Genomic DNA, 18,083 nt, shown 5'->3' with positions numbered 1-18,083 from the left:
GGACTGTCGTAAAGAGCTAGCTGGCTGTTTTTAATTTTATTTTAATTTTTTGTATTTGGGTCATGTATTTGGGCTTATTGGATTTGACGGTGGATAAGCCCACGTTAATTTTTTCGGTCACATAAAATCCTTCTTCTTTTTATGTTTTTGGTCAAAATTTTATAGCTTTCATTTGAGCCAATTTTCTATCAGATATCAATTACCAATGATTATTTTTTAAGGGTAAATTCGATAGTTGGTATCTTTATGAATATCAAAACTTGATGGTTGGTATCTTGTATGGGTAAATTTATAGGCAATGTTCTTTTTCCCAAACTATAGGCAAATGCATTTGGATAGCGCTTTTTTGTTAACGACGAAAACTATTTGGAATGGGAGAATGAGAGAATATTAAATAAATCAAATGGCCTATGTGTAATGGAAAGTCAAAAGATCTTCTTGATCGTGCTTGTAAAAACCTAGGTCAACTTTTTCCAATAAAAACTTCAACACCTCTCCCCCTCTCAAAACTTACTCCTTCATGATTATGATTTACGAGTCATAATTACATGCTTTAATTTACACATGATTAATATAACATATTTAACTATAAAAAAAAAGTGAATAAGTATACTAGACATTAAATAAACTATTTAGGTTTTTTTTAAATTTATAAAAATACTATAGAATTTTATTAGATCAATGAAAATAAAAAGTACAAATGACATATACTGTCAAGAGAGCAATCTCAATAACAAAACTATGGGTAAAACTTCCCCAATGACTGAAAAATTGAACCAGAGATAATCACACTCGAAAATAACTTTTCTAAAATGTGTTTCAACCACTATAATTTCCTCGAATTTAGTCCAATTATCAAAGACAAAAACTAGTTGCTAATCGGCATGACGCTCTTAAAGAGACTAAGAATGCCCAACAAATTCCACTAAGTTTATGTAATCATGAGACATAAAAACACAGAAAACTCAGAGTTTTTGGACTGTATTGAACAAACTAAACTAAAATAACATTGGCAAAAGAAAAACAAATCACCGCCAATCTTCCTTCAAGGCATGACATAGACAACGCGTCCTAATTAATCCATTGTCTCAATGCACCAATGAACAGTGGATCTACCATGATCAAGTAACAACACCTCAAAGAACAGCCTTGCAATATGAGGTACAACCAAAGTCAATCCATATATGAGACAATAGATCTGCTAAAAGAAGAGTAGATCGACATAGGTTCACTAAAAGCAGAAGAACATTGAAGATCTGATGGCCCCCTGGAATCAAAGCATTCTCTCTCTTTTTCTCTCTCTCTCTTAGCAGTTGGGGTTTTCTTTCAATTCTTTCTTTTATAAGGGACCTCAATGTTTAAATCTATGTAATGCAAGCCTTCTAATACAATTAAATTTTATTAAGACCTTATCAGTAGAAACCTCAATTCACAAATACACCAAAGAAGAACCAAATTGACAAAACCATATTTTCCCCATACTAATTTATTTAGGGAATTTTTTAATTAAAAAAATAGAGAAAAAAGGTATTTCTTCGGACGCGTGCCCTTGCGCAACAGTACCGTTAGACTCTCCCACCAGCGCGCACACAAACCTTCCCCCAAACTCTCACAAGTGGGAGAAAGAGTGCAGCCCACGTGTTTGTTATACATGTCAGTGCGCTACCTCTTGTGCACAAGTAACTTCTCGCTTTCCAGACACCTTCTCCTCGCCGCGCCCAAAATCTTCACCTTTCGCCCTGGCATTTCAACCCTCGCCATGTCCAGCCGCCCCAACTTCCAAGGTGGTCGCCGAGGCGGCCCCAACTCCGGCCGAGGCCGCCGCGGAGGCGGTGGCAGAGGCGGAGGAGGGGGCGGTCGTGGAGGTGGCCGCGGCGGTGGCGAACAGCGCTGGTGGGACCCGGTATGGCGAGCCGAGCGCCTGAGGCAACAAGCAGCGGAGGTAAAGTGTCTTGTTTTGGTTGATTGAGCTCAGAGTCTTAGTGGTAATAAATATGGTGTGCATTGCAGATGGAAGTGCTTGATGAGAATGAATGGTGGGGAAAGATGGAGCAGATGAAGAACGGGGCGGAGGAGGAGATGGTGATCAAGCGCAATTTTAGTCGCAATGATCAGCAAACCCTATCTGACATGGCTTATCAACTGGGGCTTCACTTGTAAGTAGCCTAACGAGGAATTTTATCGAACAGTTACTGTGCATTTCCGTCTTGTTCATGTTTTTGGTCAAGCATATTGATCTTACAGTCTCATGTTTCTTGTTTCTTATGCTTGTGGGAAGAAAGCCATGCGTATAATAAAGGGAAGGCTCTTGTGGTCAGCAAAGTTCCGTTGCCGGATTACCGAGCAGATCTTGATGAGCGTCATGGTTCCACACAGAAAGAGGTATCACTTGACTTATGCTGCATTGCTACAAATTACAATGCTTTAATACCCAAGTCTTTTTTTTTGTGTTATCTACAGATTAAAATGTCCACGGAGACTGCCGACAGAGTTGGGAGTCTTTTGCGCAGCTCAGAGTCACAGGGAGAGGTATCTGTTAATGTGGCTTCTGGGTCTGGCCAGGGAAGCAAACAAACTTCTGCTAGTGTAAATACAAGCAAACCTGTCTCCCAGTTAGAGCCTGATACAGTAAAGGAGAAAGAGAAACTTAGCCGTCAACTTAAGGAGAGGCAGGAAAAAATGAAGGTACATATTTGAATACCGTACTTTTGAGTTTGGAATTGTACGTTACTATTGTTATGTAGTAAAAATGAAAATTATTCCTTTTATTTTTCTTCTTCTTCCTCTTTTGAGTTTTTGTGGGGAGATTTATCCTTGATATTGGTTACTCATGTGCAGGTGAGCAATAGTTTGAAAGCAATGCAGTTATTTCGAGAAAAGCTTCCTGCATTCAAACTGAAGTCTGAATTTCTTAGAGCTGTGTCAGAAAATCAGGTGCAATCTTTTATTCACATTCATTTCAAATTCTCTACTTTTAATCAAGAATCTATGCAAGTTGAACTCTCGTAGGAATTGAAATTTGTGATGTTTATTCCAGTCTAAACGAAAAAAGGAAAAAGAAAAAAGGTTTTCTCATCATCTGCACAGAGAGGGAGAGAGAGACTACACATATAACAAACAATTTAATGAGCGTCATGTACGTTAGTTGCAGAATAGGAGTGCAGTAATTTGGTCTACTGGTCTCTAGTGGACTGGCGGACCTCTGATAATTTTTCTTTTCTATTTGATGGATGGGTACTTTTGACAAAATCTCATGAGGAAATCAGAGGTTCCCGTAAATGTTTTACTAAACATCTGATCCTTTTTTGGGGGATGCCACTTATTTGCTTATGCTCCTTAGTTTTGTTTACAATGCAGGTCTTGGTAGTCTCTGGGGAGACAGGTTGTGGAAAAACAACACAGCTTCCTCAATTTATTCTAGAAGATGAGATTTCACGTCTACATGGTGCTGACTGCAACATAATATGCACACAACCTCGTCGTATTTCTGCTGTGTCTGTTGCAGCTCGTATATCCTCTGAAAGGGGAGAGAATCTTGGTGAAACTGTTGGTTATCAGATCCGCCTGGAATCAAAGCGTTCTGCTCAAACACGACTCCTATTTTGCACCACTGGAGTATTACTTCGACAGTTGGTAATACAATTTTTCTGATATGTTTCCGACACCTGGTTTAGAATTGTACACTGAATGTTAGAAACACTTGTTAGTAAAAATACCCTCACAAAACCATGTTGTTTTAAGAAATGAGTATCCCTCTCCCCCTTTTTTTTTCTTCTAGGAAATCTATCATTTTAGGGAATGCCTTCTTTCAAGTCTCAAACCCTGTCATTTATACTCTAATATGTTGAATTTTTTTATAAAAACACAATAAATTTATTAATTGGCACGAATTTTTATTTAAAACATATTTTACTTGATCACAAATTCAAACAACATCTAGAGTGTTGAAAATTTTACTTTTATAGTTTTCTAAGTAATACTAATAATATTGTTGATGTGCTTATACACTCTGAGTTGCCTTGTTACACTCTATAACTATGTGCACATGTTTTTCATGCCATGCTTGTACTCCAAAAGGCACCAAATTTTTTGTGTACTAGTTTTACCTAAAAGCTTTATCATTATGGTAATGTACAGGGAATCTTACTGATACTTGTAAGCTACACTGTCTGAACATCTATTATATTCCTTATGTTTGATGTTGAACTACAGGTTCAAGACCCCATGCTAACTGGCGTGAGCCACTTGCTAGTGGATGAAATCCATGAAAGAGGCATGAACGAGGACTTTTTACTAATAATTTTGCGTGACCTTCTTCCTCGGCGTCCAGATCTACGATTAATTCTAATGAGCGCCACCATCAATGCCGACTTGTTCTCCAAATACTTTGGAAATTCTCCAACAATACATATACCAGTATAATCATCTTCCTTTTAATAAACTTGTATCATTGGGATTTTTCAAATAATATGTTGTTTTAAATGTATTCTTGTTGACAAATGGCAGGGATTAACTTTCCCTGTGGCAGAATTATTTCTAGAAGACATTCTAGAGAAAACTCATTATATTGTCAAGTCAGAGTTTGACAACTTTGAAGGGGGAAATTCCAGGAGAAGAAGGAGACAGCAAGATTCCAAGAAGGATCCTTTAACTGAATTATTTGAGGCAATCCTGCATTTCCTATCATTCTAAATTTCATTTTCGTTCCCATTGAAATCTACCTGCTTATATTGAATAACATAGACTTATAATCAATGAATGTATAAGGCTTTTAAACTTTAGCTTCAGCAGTTCCTACATTAATATTTTTAGAAGTACTTATGAGGTAGTGCTTTGGCCATGCAGGATGTTGATATTGATGCTCACTACAGAAATTACAGCAAATCTACAAGAAAGTCTCTTGAAGCGTGGTCTGGTTCACAGCTTGACTTGGGTCTGGTAAAGAACTTGCTTTATCATGAGCATGGTTTTTTAGTTTTTTTTCGCTTTGAAGAATTATGCTGCACATTGTGTTGCATCTGACTCTCTAATGAGCATGCTGACAGAATTTTGTTTGTATGATTGACTAGTTACTTTCATTTTTTATTTAAATAATGAATTCATTTCCTGTTTTGAAAATGGATAACATAAATTTGCATAAAAAAACATATTGGTAGGTGGAGGCAACAATTGAACATATATGTTGCCATGAGAGGGATGGAGCAATTCTTGTTTTCCTTACAGGCTGGGATGACATTTCAAAGTTACTTGACAAAATTAAGGGAAATAGATTTCTCGGAGATCCTACAAAGTATATGGTTCTTCCCCTGCATGGGTCAATGCCTACCGTCAATCAACGCGAAATATTTGATCGTCCTCCCCTCAACAAAAGGCAAGCATAGAGTGTTGTAAAATTCTACTTGTACTCAGGAATTGGAATTTTTCATTTGATCTTACCTTCTATATATGATTATTTATCCTTATCCTAGTATGTGCTTCGGTTCTGGTAGCGAATGAAAATGTAATTTGTGCTTTTGATGTTTGCTAACATGTTGATGATCACTATTCGCTACCCTGCATAAATCATGGTGTTATAATTTATTAACCTCTCCTTTCCCCTATTTTATTTCACCCGTTTTTCCAAATACTAAATTTCCTCAAATCTATTTCTTAGAAAAATTGTGCTGGCGACAAACATAGCAGAGAGTAGTATCACCATAGATGATGTTGTGTATGTCATAGACTGTGGAAAGGCAAAGGAAACCAGTTATGATGCTTTAAACAAGTTGGCTTGTCTATTACCATCATGGATTTCAAAGGCTTCAGCACATCAGGTATAATTTACTACCAGAAGTAACCGAATTCAAGGTTTTACCTGTATGTCAAACTTGTTGAGACTCTACCAAGCTGGATCCATTTATGGTTTGTCAAAATAAACATCTTATTAAATTTTATTGCTTTGGTGATGATTCCAGAGGCGAGGGCGTGCTGGTCGTGTGCAGCCTGGAGTTTGTTACAGACTATATCCAAAAATGATCCATGATGCAATGCTCCAATATCAGTTACCTGAAATTCTCCGAACACCTTTGCAAGAGCTATGCCTCCACATCAAAAGTTTGCAGCTTGGAGCTGTTGGGTCTTTTTTGGCTAAGGCACTTCAGCCACCAGATCCTCTTGCTGTTCAAAATGCAATCGAACTTCTCAAGACCATTGGAGCTTTAGATGACATAGAGGGGCTTACTCCGCTTGGTTTGTATAAGTTATGCAAGTCTCTACTGAATATCAGCTCTGGTAGTTGACTGACAAATCTTACATGACAGGTCACCATCTTTGCACACTACCATTGGATCCAAACATTGGGAAGATGCTTCTAATGGGTTCTATCTTTCAATGCCTGAATCCTGCCTTAACAATTGCAGCTGCCCTTGCTCATCGCGACCCTTTTGTCCTACCAATAAATAGGAAAGAGGATGCTGATGCTGCAAAAGGATCCTTTGCTGGTGATTCATTCAGGTAAAGCTCATTAAGCTGAGCTGCGTTGCTGAATTTTACGAGGTTTATCTTGTTCCTCTTGCTTATTTTATTTATCTATTTTATGTAGTGATCACATAGCTGTTGTCAAGGCTTTTGAAGGATGGAAAGAAGCCAAACATAACGGAACGGGAAAAACATTCTGTTGGGATAACTTTTTATCCCCGGTGACGTTGCAGATGATGGAGGATATGAGGATCCAGTTTCTAGATCTATTATCGAATATTGGCTTTCTTGACAAATCCAGGGGTGCTAACGTAAGCTCTTTAGATTTTAAGGGCCCATTTGGTAACATTTTTGTGTTCTGTTTTTTTTTTGTTTTTTTTATTTTTTGGATTGAAAATAGGGAGGGGGGAGGGAGAGAGAAGAAAGAGTTAGGTGTGAGAAACGGGAAATATATATAGAACGACATTTAAGTAAAAACTGAAACAATTAACAAAATGTTTTTAGTTTTCAGTTTTAATTCATCTATTCACCCTCCATCTCTTTATCATTTCTCTTATTTCTCTCATCTAAAACAAAAAACAAAAAATAAAAATGTAACCAAATGAACTACGAGTTTTTTTCTTGTAAAAGTGCTATTTTCCTTTTAATTATGATCTTGTTGATGTTTCCCTTATTCAACTGTTATTCTCTCTCAATCCACCTTCCAAGTAATGTGCTAAAGTGGCCGCTGCCTTAACTAAATATAACATGTGCATGCAGGCTTACAATCAATACAGCCATGACCTGGAGATGGTGTGTGCAATCCTCTGTGCTGGGCTCTATCCGAATGTTGTGCAGTGTAAAAGAAGAGGAAAGCGGACAGCATTCTATACTAAAGAAGTTGGTAAAATTGATATCCATCCTGCATCGGTCAATGCTGGGGTTCATTTATTCCCTCTCCCTTACATGGTTTATAGTGAAAAGGTGAAGACAACCAACATTTTCATTCGAGACTCTACAAATATATCAGATTATGCTTTACTTCTGTTTGGTGGTAGTCTTATCCCTAGCAAGACTGGTGAGGGTATTGAGATGCTTGGAGGCTACCTTCATTTCTCTGCATCAAAGAGTGTTTTAGAATTAATTCGGGTAATGCCTCTCAAGATCTTATGTTAAATTTGTCATTTCTAGTATGGCAGCTGCTCCTGCCCCATTTTATTTAGATAGTCAAAACAACGTCTTGAATAGTTGTCTTTGGTTATCAATTCTTGCAGAAATTGCGTGGTGAACTTGACAAGCTTCTAAACAGGAAGATTGACAACCCAGGATTGGACGTCTCAAGCGAGGGAAAGGGAGTGGTTTCGGCTGTGGTTGAGTTATTGCATAGTCAAAATGTACGATATTAAATCATTTGTTCCTTATGGATTGTCACAGTTTTGGAGTCAACTCATTTTTCTTTACAATAGAAGATAGTGTGTTCCGGTAAAATTTTGTCCCTTATTATGTAATGCAGTTCGAGGTGTGAATGTACCCTTTTGATAAGTTATCTATGTTGACACGGGTTAAATTGATGTTTAGTTTAATAAATTTCTAGTAAAAATAGGAGGTTAACAATAAACAATTGTTAATAACTACTTTCATTTTAAATCTAAACGACTCTTTATATTGGATTAAGTCAATCAATACCTTAATATGTTGTTATTATATTGTTTTTTATATACTTAAATAATTATTAATTTTTAATGTTGTGCAATTTTTTATGAGTTCGGATTCTCTGCTCTGTTAGGATGTACTTGACTTTTATTATTTACATATCCGAGTTTAATCGAGTCCTTAGTATTCCAAAAATAGAACATTAAGTAATAATAATAATTAAAGTATAATTACTGATTTAACTAATTAAATGAGACAAAGATATTATTTAATTACCAAAAATAAATTTTTTAAAAATTAATTAAGCCAAAAACACTAATTTTATGAATTTTTTTATATTATTGTATAGCCGACGGGCTATACTAGGTTTTTTTTCATTTTATTTAAAAATAGTATAGCCAGATGGCTTTACTAGTTTTTACACGTGGAGACCTAGCCGCAGGCGGGTTTTCTTAGTACAGCCGCGCGGCTATACCCGGCTATACTATTTAATTTTTTTTTAAAAAGGACCCTCCTATTTGCATTAGTTTGTACTTTATATATATTAATTTGCTAGTTTCAACATATCCAAAGTATATATTAATCTTCCACTATATAATATTTCAATATATTATTTATAACATATGTTATTCTTATTCAATAATATGTGAGAATTATTTGTATAATATGTGAATTTTGTGTATCGTACTGAAAATTTTGTAAAAAATACATGCATTAAATGTTAGAAATACGTACGTACATGTACAACATTACTATTGCACGTTTGCATATTAAAAAAACGTGAGACGTGTATAGAACACTAATGTGTTATTGAAAAATATGTGTATATATATGTAAAAGCCTATAGCCGCTTGTTTATACTATTTAATAAAGACAATATGATTATTGTATGTTTGCTTTTTAATGCAAATGTTAGAGTACAGCCATGCGGCTGTACATGCCCTTATGTGTATGTGTGTGTGTGTGTGTGAGTGTGTGTGTGTGTGTATATATATATATATAGTCCCTTTCTATTGAGGGATCCCTCAAATAATTTTATTTGAGGGACGCCCTTTAGGGTACCCTACAATTTTTTTCCCAATGATCCAAACCATATATTTTTAAGGTCTTCATTCATAGATCATCCTTACAAAAAATTAGACAAATCAGAAACCGTTTCGACATTCAATTGTGTCTTACAAAATCAATGAACACGATGCTTCAAGAAAGTACTAAAATTTCTATAACTCAAATGAGTAGTCAAATGATATCGGATTCAAGTAATTTTTTGTAGAGATGATCTTTGAATGAGTATGTACAAAATAGACGGTTTGGATTAGTAAAATACAATCCAGAGTGGGGCCTACAAGAGGTGTCCCTCAAATAAGCTTATTTGAGGGATCCCTCAATAGAAGCTCTCTGTATATATATATGAATACACATTTAAAAGACTATAGCTGCTGGCCTATGCTACTTATCATATTCAATTTTATAAATAAATATATAAAAAATTTAAAATTTAAAAAATAAAAACCAGTAACGACTCCCAACTATACTCTATTTTTTTATATAAAAAAGGTCCCCCAACCATTAGGAGCCACGTGTCAACACAAGTATTTCTTAAAAAAATTTCAAAACTGAGTCTAGGCGTGCGGCTATACTAATTTTTAATATAAAAAAGGTCCCCAACCATTAGGCGCCACGTGTCAACACAAGCCTTCTTAAAAAAAATTCAAAACTGAGTATAGCCGACCGGCTATACTATTTTTAAATATAAAAAAAGACCTCCAGCCATTATGCCCCACGTGGCAACACATGTCCTTTTAAAAAAAATTTCAATTTTTTTTAATATAAAAAAGACTCCAACCATTATGATCCAAGTGTCAGCACATGTAAATTACAAAACATGGAGTATAGCCGTCCGGCCGTGCTCCTTTTTGGAAAAAGATAAAAGAAAAACCTCTACCGTTGAGAGCCACGTGTCGAAAATAGGTATAGCTGACCGGCAATACTTTTTTTCAATAAAAAAATCGTAGTATAGCCGCACGGCGATACTATCTAATTAAAAAATTAATAATAAAAACGGACAATCCTAGTTGCATTAGTTTGTACCTTAGGGATATTAATTTGCAACATATCCAAAGTAGATATTAATCTTCCACTATTTAATATTTTAATATAATTTTTATACCATATGTCATTCTTATTCAATAATATGAGAGAATTATTTGTATAATACACGAATTTCTGTGTGTTACTGAAAATTTTGTAAAAGGTACATGTATAAACATTACAAATACGTACGTGCATGTACAATACGACTATTGTATGTTTGCTTTTTAATGAAAACGTGAGACGTGTATAGAACACGAATGTATGGTTGAAAAATACGTACCTACATATGTGTGTGTATATATATGAATACACATGTGAAAGACTATAGCCGCTGATTTATACTATTTATTAAATTAAATTAAAAAAAGAAAAAAGAAAAAACCAATAGCGACTCCCTCCTATACTATATTTTTTTATTTAAAAAAATGAGTATAGCTGTGCGGCTATACTATTTTTAAATATAAAAAAGGTCTCCCGACCATTAGGAGCCACGTGTCAACACATGTCTTTCTAAAAAATAATTCAAAACTGAGTATATCCATGCGGCGATACTAATTTTTAATATAAAAAAGGTCCCCAACTATTAGGTGCCACGTGTCAACACAAGCCTTTCTTAAAAAAATTTCAAAACTGATTATAGCCGTGCAGATATACTAGTTTTTAATATAAAAAAAGACTCCAACCATTATGCGCCATATGTCAACACATGCCTTTTTAAAAAAGAATTACAAAACATGGAGTATAGCCGCGCGGTCGTGGTCCTTTTTTGAAAAAAAGAAAAAGAAAAACCCCTGTCGTTGATATTTTAATATAATTTTTATACCATATATTATTCTTATTCAATAATATGTGAGAATTATTTGTAGAATACATGAGTTTGTGTGTGTTACTGAGAATTTTGTAAAAAGTAAGTGTATAAAATATAAGACATACGTACGTGCATGTACAATACGACTATTGTATGTTTGTCTTTCAATGAAAACGTGAGATGTGTATAGAACACGAATGTATGGTTGAAAAATACGTACCTACATATGTGTGTGTATATATATGTATATATATATATATATATATAATAGACATGTGAAAGACTATAGCCGCTGGTTTATACTATTTATTAAATTCAATTTAAAAAAAGAAAAAGAAAAAAAACCAATAACGACTCCGGCCTATACTATATTTTTTTATTTAAAAAAAACTGAGTATAGCCAGGCGGCTATAATATTTTTTCATATAAAAATGGTCTCCAACCATTAGGAGCCGCGTGTCAAAAACATGTTCTTCTAAAAAAAAATTCAAAACTGAGTATAGCCGTGCGGCTATACGAGTTTTTAATATAAAAAAGGTCCCCAACCATTAGGCGCCACGTGTCAACACAAGCCTTTCTTAAAAAAAATACAAATTTATAAATAAACCCAATCCTTGACATGTATTTATAAAAAAACCCAAACACTATTTAAACATAGAAACACACCCAAAATCAACCCAAAAATCAACAATTGTATATTTTTTGGGTGTGTTTATAAATGGGTTTTGAGTGTGTGTAATGATGGGTTTTGGGTGTGTTTATAAAGTGTTTTGGGTGTTTGATTTTTTTTTTATAATTTCAGCCCCCATTTTGGGTGTTTTAGTGAAACTCCCTATTAAAAACTCGTATAGCTGCACGGCTATACTCATTTTTTATTTTTTTTAATGACATGTGTTGGCACTTGGGCCACGGTGGCTGGGGTTTTTTTTTATATTTAAAAATCATAGAGCCGCACGGCTATACTCAGGTTTGAATTTTTTTAAGGGAGTTTCACTAAAACACCCAAAATGAGGGCTGAAATTATAAAAAAAACCCAATACCCAAAACACTTTATAAACACACCCAAAACTCATCATTACACACACTCAAAACCCATTTATAAACACACCCAAAAAATATACAATTGTTGATTTTGGGTGTGTTTCTATGTTTAAATAGTGGTTGGGTTTTTTTATAAATACATGTCAAGGATTGAGATTATTTATAAATTTGTATTTTTAATATAAAAAAGACTCCAACCATTTTGCGCCACGTGTCAACACATGTATTTTTTAAAAAATTACAAAACATGGAGTATAGCCGTGCGGCCGTGCTCCTTTTTCGAAAAAAATTAAAAGAAAGACCTATGTCGTTGATATTTTAATATAATTTTTATACCATATGTTATTCTTATTCAATAATATGTGTGAATTATTTGTATAATACATGAGTGTGTGTGTGTGTGTGTTACTGAAAATTTTGTAAAAAGTAAGTGTATAAAACATAAGAAATAGTACGTGCATGTACAATACGACTATTGTATGTTTGCTTTTCAATGAAATCGTGAGATGTGTATAGAACACGAATGTATGGTTGAAAAATACATACCTATATATGTGTGTGTATATATATCTATATATATATATATATAAATACACATGTGAAAGACTATAGCCGCTGGTTTATACTATTTATTAAATTCAATTTTAAAAAAAAAAAAGAAAAAAAAACCAATAACGACTCCGGCCTATACTATATTTTTTTATTTTTTTAAAAAAACTGAGTATAGCCATGCGGCTATAATATTTTTTAGTATAAAAATGGTCTCCAATCATTAGGAGACACGTGTCAACACATGTCCGCTATACTAATTTTTAATATAAAAAAGGTCCCCAACCATTAGGCGCCACGTGTTAACTGAAGCCTTTTTAAAAAAATTTCTAAACTGAGTATAGCCGTGCGGCTCTATGATTTTTAAATATATAAAAAACCGCCAGCCACTGTGCCCCAGGTGCCAGCACATGTCATTTTAAAACAAATTTCAAAACTGAGTATAGCCGTGCGGTTATACTAGTTTTAATATAAAAAAGATTCCAACCATTATGCGCCACGTGTCAAGACATGTCTTTTAAAAAAAAATTACAAAACATGGAGTATAGCCGGGCGGCCGTGCTCCTTTTTTGAAAAAAAATAAAAGAAATACCTCTGTCATTGATATTTTAATATAATTTTTATGCCATATGTTATTCTTATTCAATAATATGTGAGAATTATTTGTACAATACATGAATTTGTGTGCGTTACTGAATATTTTGTAACAAGTACGTGTATAAAACATTATAAATACGTACGTGCATGTACAATACGACTATTGTATGTTTGCTTTTTAATGAAAACGTGAGATGTGTATAGAACACGAATGTATGGTTGAAAAATACGTACCTACACATGTGTGTGTATATATATGTATATATATATATACAGTTATATCAGTCCCCTTCTATTTAGGGATCCCTCAAATAATTTTATTTGAGGGACGCCCTTTAGGGTACCCTATAATTTTTTTTTTCAATAATCCAGATCATCTATTTTTTAGGTCTTCGTTCATAGATCATCCTTACAAAAAATTAGACAAATCAGAAATCGTTTCGACATCCAATTGTGTCCTACAAAATCAATAAACACGGTACTTCAAGAAAGTGCTAAAATTTCACTAACTCAATTGAATGGTCAAATTATATCGGATTGAAAAGATTTTATGTAGAGATGATCTTTGAATGTGTATCTACAAAATAGATGTTTGGATTAGTGAAATACAATTCGGAGTTGGCCCTACAACGAGTGTCCCTCAAATAAGCTTATTTGAGGGATCCCTCAATGGAAGCTCTATGTGTGTGTGTGTATATATATATGTATATATATATGAATACACATGTGAAAAGACTATAGCCGCTGGTTTATACTATTTATTAAATTCAATTTAAAAAATAAAGAAAAAAAAACCAATAACGACTCCCGCCTATACATATTTTTTTATTTTTTTATTGAAAAAAAATGAGTATAGATGAGTATAGCCGTGCGGATATACTATTTTATAATATAAAAAAGGTCTCCCAACCATTAGGTGCCACGTGTCAACACTTTCTAAAAAAAATTTCAAAACTGAGTATAGCCGTAAAGCGATACTAATTTTTAATATAAAAAAGGTCCCCAACTATTAGGTGCCATGTGTCAACACAAGTCTTTCTTAAACAATTTCAAAACTGATTATAGCCGTGCGGATATACTAGTTTTTAATATAAAAAGACTCCAACCATTATGCGCGACGTGTCAACACATGTTCTTAAAAAAAAAAATTACAAAACATGGAGTATAGCCGTGCGGCCGTGCTCCTTTTTTGAAAAAAAGAAAGAAACGAAAGACCTATGTCGTTGATATTTTAATATAAGTTTTATACTATATGTTATTCTTATTCAATAATATGAATTATTTGTACAATACATGAATATGTGTGTGTTACTAAAATTTTTGTGAAAAGTATGTGTATAAAACATTAAAAATACGTACGTGCATGTACAATACAACTATTGTATATTTGCTTTTTAATGAAAACGTGAGACGTGTATAGAACACGAATGTATGGTTGAAAAATACGTACCTACATATGTGTGCGTATATATATATATATATATATATATATATATGAATACACATGTGAAAGACTATAGCCGCTGGTTTATACTATTTATTAAATTCAATTTAAAAAAAAAAGAAAAAAAAATCAATAACGACTCCTGCCTATACTATATTTTTTTGTTTTTTAAAAAAACTGAGTGTAGCCGCCCGGCTATACTATTTTAAAATATAAAAATGGTCTCCCAACCAATAGGAGCCACATGTCAACACATGTCTTTCTAAAAAAAATTCCTAAACTGAGTATAGCCGTGCGGTTATACTAATTTTGACTCTAAAAAAGGTCCACAACCATTAAGCGCAACGTTGACACACAAGCCTTTCTTAAAAAAATTTCAAAACTGATTATAGTCGTACGGATATACTAGTTTTTAATATAAAAAAGACTCCAACCATTATGCGCCACGTGTCAACACATGTTTTTTTTTTGAAAACATTACAAAACATAGAGTATAGCCGGGCGGCCGTGCTCCTTTTTTGAAAAAAAAAGAAAGAAAGACCTCTGTCGTCGATATTTTAATATATAATTTTTATACCATATGTTATTCTTATTCAATAATATGTGAGAATTATTTGTACAATACATGAATTTGTGCGTATTACTGAAAATTTTGTAAAAAGTATGTGTATAAAACATTAGAAAAACCTCTATCGTTGAGGGCCACGTGTCGAAAATAGGTATAGCCGACCGGCTATACTCTTTTTTATTAAAAAAATTGTATTATAGCCGCACGGCTATACTATTTAATTAAAACATTAATAATAAAATAGGGCCCTCCTAGTTGCATTGGTTTGTACCTTATGGATATTAATTTGCAACATATCCAAAGTAGATATTAATCTTCCACTATTTGATATTTTAATATAAGTTTTATACCATATGTTATTCTTATTCAATAATATGTGAGAATTATTTGTACGATATATGAATTAGTGTGTGTTGCCGAAAATTTTGTAAAAAGTACGTGTATAAAACATTAGAAATACGTACATGCATGTACAATACGACTATTGTATGTTTGCTTTTTAATGAAAACATGAGATGTGTATAGAACACTAATGTATGGTTGAAAAATATGTACCTACATTTGTGTGTGTGTGTGTATATATATATACATGAATACAGATGTGAAAGACTATAGCCGTTGGTTTATACTATTTATTAAATTCAATTTAATAAAAAAGAAAAAAAAACCAATAGCGACTCCCTCCTATACTAAATTTATTTATTTATTCTTTTAAAAACTGAGTATAGACGTGCGGCGATACTATTTTTTTTTTAATATAAAAAGGTCTCTTAACCATTAGGAGCCACGTGTCAACACATGTCTTTCTAAAAAAGTCAAAACTGGGTATAGCCGTGCGGCTATACCATTTTTAAATATAAAAAAAACCTCCAGCCATTATGCCCCATGTGGCAACACATGTCTTTTTAAAAAAAAATTCAAAACTGGGTATAGCCGTTCGGCTATACTAGTTTTCCATATAAAAAAGACTCCAACCATTATGCGCCACGTGTCAACACATGTCTTTTGAAAAAATTACAAAACATGGAGTATAGCCGTGCGGCTGTGCTCCTTTTTTGAAAAAAAATAAAGGAAAAACCTCTATCGTTGATATTTTAATATAATTTTTATACCATATGTGAGAATTATTTGTACAATATATGAATTTGTGTGTGTTGCTGAAAATTTTGTAAAAGGTACGTGTATAAAACATTAGAAATACGTACGTGCATGTACAACACGACTATTGTATGTTTGCTTTTTAATGAAAACGTGAGATGTGTATAGAACACGAATGTATGGTTGAAAGATACGTACCTACATATGTGTGTGTGTATATATGTATACTAACCTCCCTGCACGCGCTTCCGCACGTGCGAGAGGCTTTTTTTTAATCACGCGCGCTACATGCGACTTATAAAGTTTCGTAAATATTTTTTGGCAATTGTATTTATATAGATGTCCATTTCAACAGTTTCATATTTTAATCGAATCCAAGAAGGATCCTTTAACTGAATTATTTGAGGCAATCCTGCATTCCCTATCATTCTAAATTTCATTTTCATTCCCATTGAAATCTACCTGCTTATATTGAATAACGTAGACTTATAATCAATGAATGTATAAGGCTTTTAAACTTTAGCTTCAGCAGTTCCTACAGTAATATTTTTAAAAGTATTTATGAGGATAGTGCTTTGGCCATGCAGGATGTTGATATTGATGCTCACTACAGAAATTACAGCACTTCTACAAGAAGGTCTCTTGAAGCGTGGTCTGGTTCACAGCTTGACTTGGGTTTGGTTAAGAACTTGCTTTATCACTAGCATGGTTTTTTGGTTTCTTTAGCTTTGAAGAATTATGCTGCACATTGTGTTGCATCTGACTCTCTAGTGAGCATGCTGTCATGCTGACAGAATTTTGTTTGTATGATTGACTAGTTACTTTCATTTTTTATTTGTATAGAGTGTTGTAAAATTCTACAAACATAGCAGAGAGTAGTATCACCATAGATGATGTTGTGTATGTCATAGACTGTGGAAGGGCAAAGGAAACCAGTTATGATGCTTTAAACAAGTTGGCTTGTCTATTACCATCATGGATTTCAAAGGCTTCAGCACATCAGGTATAATTTACTACCAGAAGTTTTACCTGTATGTCAACTCAACAAAGCTGGATCCATTTATGGTTTGTCAAAATAAACATTTTATTAAATTTTATTGCTTTGGTGATGATTCCAGAGGCGAGGGCGTGCTGGTCGTGTGCAGCCTGGAGTTTGTTACAGACAATATCCAAAAATGATCCATGATGCAATGCTCCAATATCAGTTACCTGAAATTCTCCAAACACCTTTGCAAGAGCTATGCCTCCACATCAAAAGTTTGCGGGTTGGAGCTGTTGGGTCTTTTTTGGCTAAGGCATTTCAGCCACCAGATCCTCTTGCTGTTCAAAATGAAATCGAACTTCTCAAAAACCAGTGGAGCTTTAGATGACATAGAGGAGCTTACTCCGCTTGGCATGTATCAGTTATGCAAGTCAACATCAGCTCTGGTAGTTGACTGAAAAAGCTTACATGACAGTTCGCCATCTTTACACACTACCATTGGCTCCAAACATTGAGAAGATGCTTCTAATGGGTTCTATCTTTCAATGCCTGAATCCTGCCTTAACAATTGCAGCTGCCCTTGCTCATCGTGACCTTTTCGTCCTACCAATAAATAGGAAAGAGGATGCTGATGCTGCGAAACGATACTCGGTTTTCTAATGTTTAAAAAACAAAAGAACAAAACGTATAGCCGCCCGGCTATACTACGGTTTTCTGGCAAATAGTATAGCCGCAAATAGTATAGCCGCGCGGCTATACTCGGTTTCCTTAAAATTTTAAACATAAGTATAGCCGTGCGGTATTACTCGTTTTA

At 34.0% G+C, this 18,083-nt stretch overlaps 1 protein-coding gene across 2 annotated transcripts; it reads left to right on the top strand.

Annotated features, from left to right (window-relative positions):
- Positions 1-1,583: 1,583 nt before the first annotated feature.
- LOC103339540 (RNA helicase family protein) lies at positions 1,584-8,002 on the top strand. 2 transcript variants are annotated; one of them, XM_089043014.1, is made up of 16 exons: positions 1,584-1,942; positions 2,011-2,156; positions 2,283-2,382; positions 2,461-2,685; positions 2,839-2,934; positions 3,358-3,633; positions 4,213-4,416; positions 4,507-4,665; positions 4,846-4,938; positions 5,157-5,371; positions 5,654-5,813; positions 5,955-6,228; positions 6,300-6,492; positions 6,581-6,767; positions 7,216-7,584; positions 7,710-8,002. In XM_089043014.1, exons 1-16 carry the CDS (start codon positions 1,652-1,654, stop codon positions 7,839-7,841), a joined length of 3,120 nt encoding a protein of 1,039 aa, XP_088899140.1. In that variant the 5' UTR covers positions 1,584-1,651; the 3' UTR covers positions 7,842-8,002. The 2 variants fall into 2 exon arrangements, with proteins under 2 accessions (XP_088899140.1, XP_016651934.2); XM_016796448.2 differs by lacking the exon at positions 1,584-1,942 and having other exon boundaries at positions 2,016-2,156; positions 2,279-2,382.
- Positions 8,003-18,083: the final 10,081 nt, after the last annotated feature.

Source organism: Prunus mume, linkage group LG8, assembly GCF_029339155.1.
Source record: "Prunus mume cultivar Tortuosa linkage group LG8, ASM2933915v1, whole genome shotgun sequence".
NCBI lineage: Eukaryota > Viridiplantae > Streptophyta > Magnoliopsida > Rosales > Rosaceae > Prunus > Prunus mume.
Note: the sequence above shows the minus strand (reverse complement) of the source record. Positions and strands in the feature narration are given on the sequence as shown.

What these genes read in the sequence shown, in the direction of transcription:
- LOC103339540 (XM_089043014.1), top strand. Translation starts at nt 1,652, where the DNA reads ATGTCAGTGCGCTACCTCTTGTGCACAAGTAACTTCTCGCTTTCCAGA. An exon ending in CGTCCTCCCCTCAACAAAAG is followed by an intron (nt 5,372 to 5,653) that starts GCAAGCATAGAG and finishes TCTATTTCTTAG; the next exon opens with AAAAATTGTGCTGGCGACAA. An exon ending in ACAAATCCAGGGGTGCTAAC is followed by an intron (nt 6,768 to 7,215) that starts GTAAGCTCTTTA and finishes ATGTGCATGCAG; the next exon opens with GCTTACAATCAATACAGCCA.